This window comes from Gopherus evgoodei, chromosome 4, assembly GCF_007399415.2.
Source record: "Gopherus evgoodei ecotype Sinaloan lineage chromosome 4, rGopEvg1_v1.p, whole genome shotgun sequence".
In the NCBI taxonomy this organism is placed as follows: Eukaryota; Metazoa; Chordata; order Testudines; family Testudinidae; genus Gopherus; species Gopherus evgoodei.
In genome coordinates, this window is record NC_044325.1 from 113,905,621 (window position 1) to 113,918,460 (window position 12,840).

General features: G+C 37.1%; 1 protein-coding gene across 3 annotated transcripts in view; it reads left to right on the forward strand.

Moving 5' to 3' along the window:
- Positions 1–10,827, forward strand: part of TOLLIP (toll interacting protein) — a 51,815-nt gene extending 40,988 nt beyond the window's left edge. For 2 of the 3 annotated variants that reach the window (XM_030560637.1, XM_030560638.1), the window contains one exon: positions 7,080–10,827. In XM_030560637.1, the coding sequence (XP_030416497.1) occupies positions 7,080–7,294 (215 nt within the window). In that variant the 3' untranslated portion in view covers positions 7,295–10,827. The remainder of the gene's footprint in view (positions 1–7,079) is intronic. The other variant, XM_030560639.1, reaches the window with a different exon arrangement.
- Positions 10,828–12,840: the final 2,013 nt, after the last annotated feature.

Genomic DNA, 12,840 nt, shown 5'->3' on the forward strand with positions numbered 1-12,840 from the left:
TGTAATTGTGCTTGGACTAATTTTGTGCACCAAATGAATTTTAAGTAATACAAAATTTTCAAAACCACTTGTCTGCAGTTTGTGCAATAATGAGGGAGAAGATGGAGTGTTAGAATCATTAGGAAAGAAAATATATTAAACTCTAAAGTTGAGAATATTTATTCAGTAATGGTTTTACAATGTCTATGATTCAAGAGTTAACACAAGATGACACAGTAGGAAAGGAAACTCTCTGGCCTTTATGATTTTTTTTGACTGTGACAAGACTTACAACTTTAAATTTGTGGATTAGCTGATCTGTTTCTATTGTTTGTGAATCACTTCAGAAACTAACCAAAGTGATACTGCCTTTTCTTTCTTGAGTAAGATGGTTATTGCTTGTGCTATTTACCTGATGCTGAATCTGTTTTTTTAAAAGTATTTTTTTAAGGAATCATTTAAAACAGTTTTGCAAACCATGTCTAGAAACTGGTGTTTTTTATTAAAAGAAAACTTGTGGTTGAAAATTAAGGTTTTGAGATCCTTTTCATCCCAACTATTTTTTGGCAGTGATAGTGAGAGGCCAAAACATTTGATTGGTGGGTCACTTTATCCATATGTGGTATTGTCTTCCTTGTGCTACATGGAAGCCATCTTCACTGATGAAGGTGTTAGACATGTGTACTTAGTTTGTGATGTTTCTGTCAGTTCTAAGTCAAGCTTATTTGGGATGGAGCAAGGTGCCTGATGGGTAAGGCCTTTCATTTTTGTGTATTATTGATTTAGTTTTTGTCCAAATTTTGGACCATTGAAGTACATGAAAATGCACATTCTGATGAGACTCCAATATATTACGTTAGGTAGATCTGCCTGTTAACAGTTAGTTTAAATGTAAATGTGACACTATCTGTTAAAGTAAGGCAATGTAGTGGAAGATACACATGCACAGATGCATGTGCATCTGTGTAGGTACTGTTAATATGCAGTTCATGAAATAAGTCACAACTTTTACTTTCAGTTCTCTTAGTTATCTCGGTTGTTTTTTTTCCCTTTCTTCCTGTCCCCCAATATTAACCTGGACTTTTATCCAGAAGGCTGTGAAGTAAAATTTTTGCACCAATTTTTCACCTGTTTATATTTTTGTAATAAACACAAATATGTTCCTGGATGGAGGAACTCCCTTCCCCCCCAAAAAAGAGCCTTTGTGATGGGTTAAGATGAATGAGTTTAAATTGCTTTCATGTATGTCTTTGAGAAAGGAAGGCAATGGAGCCAAACACCTTTTTAAATCATCGAAAAAGGAGGAATAGTTGGAATTGGAACACTTTGTGTAGTGCACTGGAAAGTGTGTGTTCATTAACTGAACAAGATTCTTGTTTAACTCTTGTGTGTCTTGGGTTCGTTTATAGAAAGCAGGAGGACTTACATTTTATTAAAGTATGGCCATATTCATGAAGCAGCGTGGTCTTAGTCCACAAATCTTCTATGGAATGAGAAGCGGTGGAAAGCAAAATGTTAACTGAAAGATGTAGTTCTTGAAAAGTTTATGCAAATGGCTGGTTTCATTCCTGCTTGCTTCAGGGTTGTGATGTAGAGACAAGTTTTTGGTGGAGTTGATTTTTGGTAAGTTCTCTTGCATATCTGAAGGCCTATGCCAACTAAAGAGACCCTCATTCACTTGCTTTTATTATATTTCAGTCTTTCAAAATCTATAGAAATTCTTAACGGTAAAATGTCAAGTCTTATCAGTAAGGTCAAAGATGATGTCTCTTAAGGAAGGAAAACTTTTACTGGCTTTTATCAGCATTCCCAACATGAGAGGCCATACTGAGTCATACCAATGGTCCATCTAGCCCAATATCCTGTCTTCCACCAGTGCCAGGTGCTTCAAAGGGAATTAGCAGAACAGGGTAGTCATCAAGTGATCCATCCCCTGTCGTCCAGTCTCAGTATCTGGCAATCTGAGGCTTAGGGACCCTCAGAGCATGTGGCTGCATTCATGGCCATCTTGGCAAAATGCTGTTGTTAGGCCTATCCTTCGGGAACTTTTTCTAGTTCTTTTTTGAATTCAGTTATAGTTTTGGCATGCACAACATCCCCTGGCAATGAGTTCTACAGATTAACTGCACATTATGTGAAGTATTTCCTTTTTGTTTGTTTAGACCTGCTGCCTATGAATTTCATTGGGTGACCCTTGACTATGTTGTTGTTCACTTTCTCCACATCATTCATGATTTTATAGACCTCTATCATTTCCTCCCTTAGTCATCTTTTTAACAAGCTGAATAGTCCCAGTCTGTTTTAATCTCACCTCATGTGGAATCTGTTCCATACCTTTAATCATTTTTGTTGACCTTCTCTGTACCTTTTCCATTTCTATATGTCTTTTGAGATAGGGCAAGCAGAACTGCATGCACTATTCATGGTGTGGGCTTACCATAGATTTATAGAGTATTGTTATATTTTCTGTTTTATCTCTCTCTTTCCTAATGGCTCCTAACGTTGTTAACTTTTCTGACTGTCATTGCTCATTGATCAGGTGTTTTCAGAGAACTATCCATGGTGACTCCAAAATCTTTCTTAGCTGAATTTAGGCCCCATTTTGTATGTATAGTTAGGACTATATTTTCCAATTTGCATTACTTTGCATTTATCAACATAGAATTTCATCTGCTATTTTGTTGCCCAGTCACCACTATTGTGAGATCCCTTTGTAACTCTTAACAGACTGCTTTGAACGTAACTATCTTGAGTAATTTATATCGTCTGTAAACTTTGCCATCTCACTATTCACCCCTCTTTTCAGATGGTATATGGATATGTTGAACAGCACTGTCTCAGTACAGATCCCTGGCATACATCATTATTCACCTCTCTTCCCTGATGAAAACTGACCATTTATTCCTACCCTTTGTTTCCTGTCTTAACCAGTTACTGATTCATGAGAGGACCTTCCCTCTTATCCCTTGTCAGCTTGCTTTACTTAAGAGCCTTTGGTGAGGGACCTTGTCAAAGGCTTTCTGAAAGCCTAAGTACACTATATCCACTGCATCACTCTTCCTCATGTTTGCTTGAACCCTCTCAAACAAACAATAGATTTTCCTTTACAAAAGCTGTGTTGACTCTTTCCCAACAAATGATGTTTATCTATGCATCTGATAAGTCTTTCCTTTGCTATATTTTCAACCAATATGCCTGGTATCAAAGTTAGGCTTACTGGCCTGTAACTGCCAGAATTGCTTCTGGAGCCTTTTTTTAAAAAAATGGAGTCGTATCAGCTATCCACCAGTCATCTGGTACAGAAGCTGATTTAAGTTATAGGTTTACATACTAACGTTTGTAGGTCTAGAGTTTCGTATTTGAATTCTTTCAGAACTCTTGGGTGAATACCAGCTGTTCCTGGTGACTTATTACTGTTAATTTTATTAGTTTGTTCAAAGACCTCCTATATTGACACCTCATTCTGGGCTAGTTCCTCAGATTTGTCACCTAAAAACAGTGGCTCAGATGTGGGAATCTCCTGGGCTCTCATCCTATGCAGTGAAGACTGATGCAAAGAATTCATTTAGTGTCTTTGCAATAGCGTTGTCTCCTTGAGTGTTCCTTTACCACCTTGATTGATCAGTGATCCCACCAACTGTTTGGCAGACTTCCTGGTTCTAGTATGCTTAAAAATGTGTTTGCTGGGTTTATTTGTCTTTTGCTAGTTGCTCTTCAAATTCTTTTTTGGTCTGTCTAATTATATTTGATTTGCCAGAGCTTGTTCCTTTCTAGTTTCCTCAGTAGGCTTTTACTTCTGACTTTTTAAAAATATGCCTTTTTGCTCCTAAATGCTGTTTTTACTCTGTTTAGGCATGGTGGCCTTTTTTGGTCCTCTGCATATTTGTTTTTATTTGAGCCTATATTATGGTGTTTATAAAAAGTTCCCGTGCAGCTTGAAGGCATGTCACTCTTGTGACTATTCCTTTTAATTTCCATTTAGCTTCCTCGTTTTTGTGGTATTACCCCTTTCTGAAGTTAAATGCTACCGTGGTGGGCTTTTGTGGTATTCTCCCCTTCCTCTCCCCCCCCACACTGCTCCCCCCCCCCCCCGGATGTTAAATGTAATTATAGTATGATTGCTATTACTGAGCAGTTCAGCTGTATTTACTTCTTGGACCACATCCTCTGCTAAATCCTGGACTAAATCAAGAATTGCCTCTCCCCTTGTGAGTTTCAAGTCTAGCTGCTCCACGAAGTAGTCATTAATGGTGTCTAGAAACTTAATTTTTGAATCTCGTCCTGAGGTGACATATACCCAGTCAATATAGGGATTGTTGAAATCCCCTTTTATTGAGTTTCTTATTTTTATAGCACCTCTGATCTTCCTGAGCATTTCACAATCAGCATCAATATCCTGGTCAGTAGTGTATACCTTCTGATATACTCATATTATTCAAGCACGGAATTTCTAACAATAAAGATTTTATAATTTTGATTTATCTAAGATTTTTACTATATTTGACTCTGCTTTCTTTCTCAGACACTACCATTCCACCACCAGCATCAGCTGTTCTGTCATTCCTATATATTTTGCGTCCTGACGTTAGTGTCTCATTGATTGTCATCATTCCACCAAGTTTCTGTGATGCCTATTAAATCAATATAATTATTTAATACCAGGTACTCAAGGTCACCTATTTTAGTATTTAGACTTCAAACATTTTTGTATATGCACTTACAAAATTTGTCACTTTTTAGTTGTCTGCCGTCATGTCATGTAACTGAATGGGACTCTCTCTCATTTGACTGTTTCTCCTCAGTTCCTACTTATACTGTATCAACTTCTATCTTTTTCCCTCTTTACTAGGCTATAGAGAATCCCCATTAATAGATCCTCCCCTATAGGATGTTTCTGTCTGAACCGTGTGCTCCTCCACACTTGTCAGATTTTCTTCAGCCCTTAGTTTAAAAGCTCGTCTATGACCTTTTAAATTTTACATGCCAATAGTCTAGTTCCACTTTGGTTAGGTGGAACCTGTCCTTCTTGTATAGGCTCCTCCTTTCCCCAAAGGTTCCTCAATTCCTAATAAATCTAAAACCCTTCTCCCTATACTGTCCCATCATCCATGCATTGAGACCCTGTGGTTTTTCTGTCCCTGTACATGGAACTGGAAACATTTCAGAGAATGCTACCGTGTCAGTCCTGGACTTTAATCTCTTACCTAGCAGCCTAAATTTGGTCTCCAGGACCTCTCCTATATTTTCCTATGTCATTAGTACCCACATGTATCATGGCCATCAGCTCCTCCCCAGCACTGCACATAAGTTTGTCTGGATGTTGCAAGAGATCTGTAATCTTCTTGCCTGGCAGACAGTTCACCATGCTGTTCTCCTGGTCATAACAAATCCAGCTATCTAGATTTCCAGTGATTGAATCCTCTATTACCATTACTTGTTTCTTCCTGGTAACTGGAATTCCCTCCCATGAAGAAGTATCCCCGGTGCAAGAGGATACACCATTTACATGGGAATTACGTTATAAGGGCTCTATCGCTAACATGTCTGATAGTATGAATTGTTGCAAATTTTTGTATGCTGGCTCTTCTTGATGATAAAATCTTGTTCAGCAGCTCAAACTCTCTGGATTTGATAATGCTGCTGCAAATACAGCTACCACCTGACATTTTGGATCATGGAGGGACATTTTAAATAAAAATCACATCCCTGGAATACCAGTTTAAAATAAAATAGGGTCAGAAGAACAAATTAACTTCTCTACCTTAAAACCAAATTTGGTACAAAAAGATTCTTTATTTTATAAGCTGCATAAGCAGGAAACAGATATAGTGTCCAGTACTCCCCAGTCAGAAAGCTTTTTTTTTTAGTCAAATGATGTCTCGTACAACAATACCATAGTTTAGAATGCAATTAAATGAAATAATTACAAAATTCTTTACAAAGGTCTTCAGTGCACCATCCTTGGCTACCAAGATTAACTTTATAAAAATAAACTGTAACTTCTTTAGCTGTTTCTGAACTGTGGTCATGATTTGAATTATTTATAAGGTCATCAGGTGATGGTAAAAACATACTTTTCATATGGCGCGTGCATGACGGGTTTTTTTAGGAACTTGTTTCAGAAAGCCCTGGTTTAAAATACTCCTCCATATTACACTGTAAAATTTTCTTTCTTGACTTTGACAGTACTGTGACTTAACAATGTAATGCAGAAGTTCCAAAATAAAATATCTCTGAAGTGGTTTCTGTTCTCTGCCTAAAAAACTGGGAGAAAGCAGTAGGGTCAAGGAACGTGTCAGTCTATGGGGATAAAAACCTGAATTCCTCATAATGCAGCATAGCTTTGATGTCACATGTTGTACAATTGGATACTATTTATGCGAGAAGAGACATGACCTCAAAATTCATGTGTTTTTGTTCACTTATCTGCTCCTAATCTACTTTGGAACAATGAGTTTCTTTAATGCATTCCTTTTTTGATATAATGGAGCTCATGTTCATGTAAATCCCCTTTTATCAGAGCTCCCTATTACCCTTGTCAAGAAACGTTACTTCAGACATCAGACTATTGGTATAGGATCAGGGTTTGTCCTTAGTTTTTGTTTTCAACAATGAAATTTTATTGCATCAAGTTCATTACTGTTATGGCCTTTACATACAACAAACCATGATATAAACCCATAAGGACTTAATAAAAGAGTGTGATCACTCTCTTTTTTTTGTTACATTTTTTGTGTAACCTGAAATCATAGTATGTGGGTGCCTCTTCTAAAACTGTAGAGCCTCCCTATGCTTGTCGTCTTTGTCTGTCTAGGTCTTTATGTCAAACCCATCGCTGCATTTGCTGAGTACTTCAGGAACATTGCGCGGAGGGTAATAGTGTGGCTAGTATCAAAATGTAATTATAGGAGAAGTCTTGTTTGCCACAGTCAGATGACTTCCCAAATATCACAATGTTTTTGCACCTATAAATAAAGTCAACACTTTTCTCTGAAATATGTAGTATAAAGGATCTTTCATGCCTATTTCATTTGATCAAGAATATGCATTTTATTATTCATGTAGGAGGAATTTTTAATTTCCTCTGTTTTTGTTTTCAGGAATGCCTGCAGTCTGTAACCCAGGCATGGTACCAGTGGCAGTGCCACCTCCTCCAGTCAACCCTCAGCACCTGTGTAATGAAGAGGATCTGAAATCAATCCAAGACATGTTCCCTAATATGGACAAGGAAGTAATTCGTTCAGTGCTAGAAGCCCAGAGAGGGAACAAGGATGCAGCTATCAACTCATTACTTCAGATTGCAGAAGAGTTATAGACCCCAACTCCTGCATTGTCTCTGTTCTTGATGCCACCTTTATTTTGACTTGCCAAGCCAGGGATTTAGCTAGAGGAAGAATTTCCTAACAGATTCCTGTGAGCATTCTGTCTAAAAGAGATTGTACCCCTTTTTCTCCTTTGGATATTTGCACATTTTTTCACTTTTTCTTCTACAGCTTGTTTTACATATGTTCTGCAGAAGCTTTTCTGTTAATACCAGCCTTATCATATGTGGCTATATTGCTTTCAGGGGTGTGTGGGTCTGCTGCTTTTTTCTTCCTTCTCTCTGTTTGAAAACAAGACCATGTTCATACGATCTCTCTTAACACTATGCAGTACAGGATTTACTGCTCTGTCTGTTAGATCGGAAGAGTTATGTTTTCTGGGAGTTGGATTTTTTTCTTTACATACTACTTTTAATAAAATGTTTTCGTTTCAGTAAGCCACTAGTTTCTGCCCAAGATATAAAAAATGATTACACAATGCCTTTTGGTTTGTCCTGTGGTGTTCAGTTATTGCTGTGAATAGTCCAGTTATCTTTAACATAGTTTTAAATCTACTAACAAGCTGGCTTTCTTGTTGTAGTCTTTAGTGTTTCTAATTAGGTAGCCCCACCCACCTATCCTCGTGATTGGGCGCCAAAGCAATATATATCTGTTTGGTGGGCATTTTGGGGCTCAGTCCTATCAAGTGATGTTGCTGTATTAGTAAATCTGCAGGAGATGGTTTTCTATATACAGCAATACACAATGCATCAGAGGACAAGATTGGGCCCTAATGTGTTCCTGCAGTTACTTGCACTCTTCTTGCTTCTACATTCCTGTAATTATTCCAAAGGGCGAATGCAGAAGGAAAGAATTTATACCTGGAAAATTATGTATAAAATAAGCATTTAATTATTTAAGGAGCTGTCTTGTAATAAGAACATATGGTTGTTTTTTTAAGTATAGCATTTATGTTTTAAGAAGAAACATGCTACACTCCTGTTTTTCAGCAAAACTGTCTTTTTGCATGGAGGAAAAAATACTTTTTAGGGAGGAAAGGTTTTTTGGTAGTCTGGAATAAGGAGTAGCAAAGAGCTGCAGAATCTTCAGTAGGTATAAAATATTTAAAGAGCTGTTTTGATGATTCATTGAGTTACAGTTGATCTTACTAATTCAATTGAATTGTGTGCATACAAATATCAAAACTATCTTGTGAGATAATGGAAAATCTGACATATCCTAAATTGGCAGATCCTCATAAAGGGGAAGGAGATTGCATACAGTCATTGCCTGTGTTAATGTGTATGCAACAATCTAGCATAGAATTGCAGAGCCTTTGGAGAGGGAACAGATTATACCTGTTTAGATAAATTTCTGCAGCTTCTTAATTTTTTTAAAACTGCAAAACAATGCACTTTAAGTAGTATGCACAAATTTATTTTCAATAATGTGCGATGTCACTCTTCTGGTTTTTGGTGGTGATTTTAAAACTGTTTTACAATACTTTCTATAATAGCCATAGCTTGTATTTTCTTCGTGTTTGAATGTACACTTGAAATACAGGATCTCAAGAGTGGTTCATGAGAACTTTAGTAAGCCAGGTTTGGAATAAGGAAAGAGCCTTTATTCTCCCTCCTTCCTCTCTTTTTTCTTCTTCCCCAAGCACAAGAGTCTTCAATATTTACGAATAAACTGCTTTCGCCAATATCTTTCTGTTTTAGTGGGGGAGGTTGAGAGTTTTTAAATATAGTACCAAAATTGTCCTGGTTTTCTTTTATTGCTTGATTTAAAAAAAAAACAAACAAAAAAAACTTCTTTTCTTGATGTATCAGACACTCGTTATGTCAAAATTCCCCATTGTCTTAGTTGGCAGACTTACAGCTTGTAAAAATTTAGTTGTCTTCACGTTCTCCCACTGGTTTTACATTTCCCTAAGAATTCAAGGCTACAGTATCTGTCTCTGCATTGTAATGGGCTATGCAAGTAAATCTTTACCTTTTTGCTTCTCTAGAAACAGCTTTTCATCAAGAAGCTAGCCGTGCTCCTCTTGTTCGTAGCCTGTGTCTTCACATGTTGATCACAAAACTCAACACTAGATTGAGCATCTGGTTTTTATCTTCATAACACAGCAACTTCTTGTGGCATTGCCAGCCTACACTTTAAAGCAAAAGATGATCACCACTCAACTTCTTGGTAAAAATTTAGGGATGAGTCCCTTGCTATAACATTCGTACAAATGTTATGAATTGCTAGGATAGAACAATTCAGGGAAAATGTATATAATAAAGATTTATATATAGTTACTTGGAGTCTACAGTAGCAGACTTTTCTTGGTTTGATCTGTGTCTGGGAAAGTAATTTTGTTGTCACCTGAGGTTGTATTGCTAATTCTGTTATGACTGAAATGTAAGCATAGAACAAGGAGCTCTGAGTGCTCTTAACAATTAGGAGGAGGAAGTGAGAATGTTAGACTAAGCAGATTGAATTTCTGGGGATCCTTACCTTTTCCATGGGACCTCTAGACCTACTGGAAGTCTTTTTTTGTAAGATGCATTTGTTATATGAAGTATAGCAGAGAAGCTGCATAGATTGAAGGTGAGTAGTTTAGGAGCAGTATGGCCAATAAATTGGACTCTATGGGATTAAAATATACTGGGCTCATATTAAGAAATATTGACTTGGGGATTTTAATTCAATGGAGGCTCAAGCATTATGCATGTAAAAAGAAGCCTCCAAGATGCACTACTGTATTTTTTGTCATTAAAATTAACAAGACAGAAATCACAAGCCTACTCAGTTTTTCTCAATATATGATATCCCCCCACAATTGTTTTGCTGTTTCTTGTCAGTTTCAGGTCTGAGGGATTTTGAACTGGCAAGGAATAGATAAAGCTAGCAGTTGAGGGTCCAGAAATGCAGAACTGAAAGGCAATACCTTGCTGGGTTTTGTTTTCAATTAAAAAATCACATGTTCTGTTGCAGCATGTGACACATATGCTTCATTTAATAGAATAATAAGTCTTGATCATACTTCTGTCACACTCAGCAGCTTACAACAGCCTGGAGCCAAAGCCAGCTTTGTAATACTGGCATCTGCTAAAAGTTAGTGATGTTTGCGCCAGCTTCAATCCTGCCAAGGGTCTGCACTGACTAAAGATAGGAATATGTTTGTCTAGCTAGATCCTTCCTACTTTCTCTTCAACTGCTGTTCTTGTGTGCTGAAGGTACCAAATGTTTTCCCTTTGCAAATATTACTGCTTGTGTTGGTTGACATGTAATACTGTACAGAGGATGTTGTTGCTGTAATAATTCTGGAGGCATTGTTTCTCACTGTATTGAGGCCCAGTGTCCACATGTTTTTCCTTTATTGTAAAATACATTTTGACTTTTTCATTCTATCTAATTTAATAAATGTATCATGTATACCAAACAGAAGAATCAGTCCTTTGAGGGAAGCTATACCTCTTAACCTGTATACATTCAGATTAAATAATCCAGCTTTGGATTTCTGGGGTCAACGATCAAAATAAAAATGAAGACAAATCTAGGATGGTGTGAGAAATTTTTCACTTCAGATGTTTGTAAAATCTTTGAGCACAATGCTCAATTTCTATGCACATCACTCTTCCACTTTATTTTCTAATACCACAGTTACTTGACTGTAGATTGCATCTCTATAAGAATTCAGATGCAATCAGTTTGCTGTGTTAGTGCAGTAAGTGTTTAAAAATGTCCTACGGTGGCTGCATGTACCATTCATAAACAAAAATGTGTACATCTAGAAATGAAGAACATAGGACAGACTTACAGGAGGGAGCATTCTATCATGGGAAGCAATGACTCTGAAAAAGGTTTTGGAGTCGTCGTGGAAAATCAGCTGAACATAAGCTTCCAGTGCAAAGCTGTGGCCAAAAGAATTAATACAAACCTACTAATAGGTGTGGTTTTGTTCTTATTGGTATTTTGGGTGCTATTCTATTCCAAGAATATTATCTTCATAGTTATTTAGTATTGTGACACCAAAGGAAATTTTGCTCAGAATGAAGAAGTAGAGTCTGCATAATTGTAAGGTGGGTGAAATAAAAATCAACTATATCTATGCATGAATGACATTCATGTAAGGAGAAGAATGGGCTCCATCATCTCAGTGGAATGAAATCTGGCTAGAGAACAGTGGTCTCCTACTAATGAATAAGTGGACAACTGAATATTAACTATTTTTAGCTGTACATAAGAATTAGTCCTCTAATATAGCTGACAATTTTCAGTTAGCAAAATTACTAATTATATGTAAAAGTACTGTAAGCTAGTAACCAGCTTATTTATAAGTAGAGGGTGGTGAAATTTTATGGGTGAGTAATTTATTGAGCAAAAAAATGCAGTCTTGGAAAAAATTTTGAAGGAGAAAGTAGTTAAGGACATTGAGGTAAATGAGACAAAATACAACAAAATACAACATGGTTTTATAAAAGGTAGATTGTGCCAAACCAACCTGATCTTCTTTGAGAAGATAACAGATTTTCTAGACAGGAGATGCAGTGGACCTAATGTACCTTGATTTCAGTAAGGCATTTGATACAGTTCCACATGGGGAATTTTTAGCTAAATTGGAAAAGATGGGGATCAATATGAAAAATGAAAGGTGGATGAGGAACTGGTTAAAGAGGAGACTACAACGGGTCATACTTTGAAAGCTAACTGTCAGGCTGGAGGGAGGTTACTAGTGGAGTTCCTCAGGGATCGGTTTTGGGACCAGTCTTATTTAATCTTTTTATTACTGACCTTGTCACAAAAAGTGAGAATGTGCTAATAAAGTTTGCAGATGGCACAAAGCTGGGGAGGTATTGTCAGTATAGAGAAGGACCACGATATCATACAGGAAGATCTGGATGACCTTGTAAACTGGAGTAATAGTAATAGGATGAAATTTAATAGTGAAAAGTGCAAGGTCATGCACTTACGGATTAATAAAAAGAACTATTGTTATAAGCTGGGGACACATCTGTTGGAAGTAACAGAGGAGAAGGACCTCAGAGTATTGGTTGATCACAAGATGACTATGAGCCGCCAATGTGATATGGCCATGAAAAAAGCTAATGCAGTCTTGGGATGCATCAGGTGAGATATTTTCATAAAAAGATGAGGTCTTAGTATGTTTATACAAGGCACTGATGAGACCATCTGGAATACTGTGTGCAGTTCTGGTCTCCCATGTTTAAGAAGGATGAATTCAAACCAACAGGTACAGAGAAGCTATTAGGATGATCCAAGGGGAGATATGATTGCTCTCTGTAAATATATCAGAGGGATAAATAATTCCTCTCCCTCCTTGGTATTTAAGTTCAGTACCAATCTGGACACAAGAACAAATGGATATAAACTGGCCATCAGGAAGTTTGGACTTGAAATTAGATGAAGGTTTCTAACCATAGAGGAGTGAAGTTCTGGAACAGCCTTTCAAGGGGAGCAGTGGGGGCAAAAGACGTGTCTGACTTCAAAACTAAGCTTGATAAGTTTATGGAGGGGATGGTATAGTGGGATAGCCTAATTTTGGCAATTA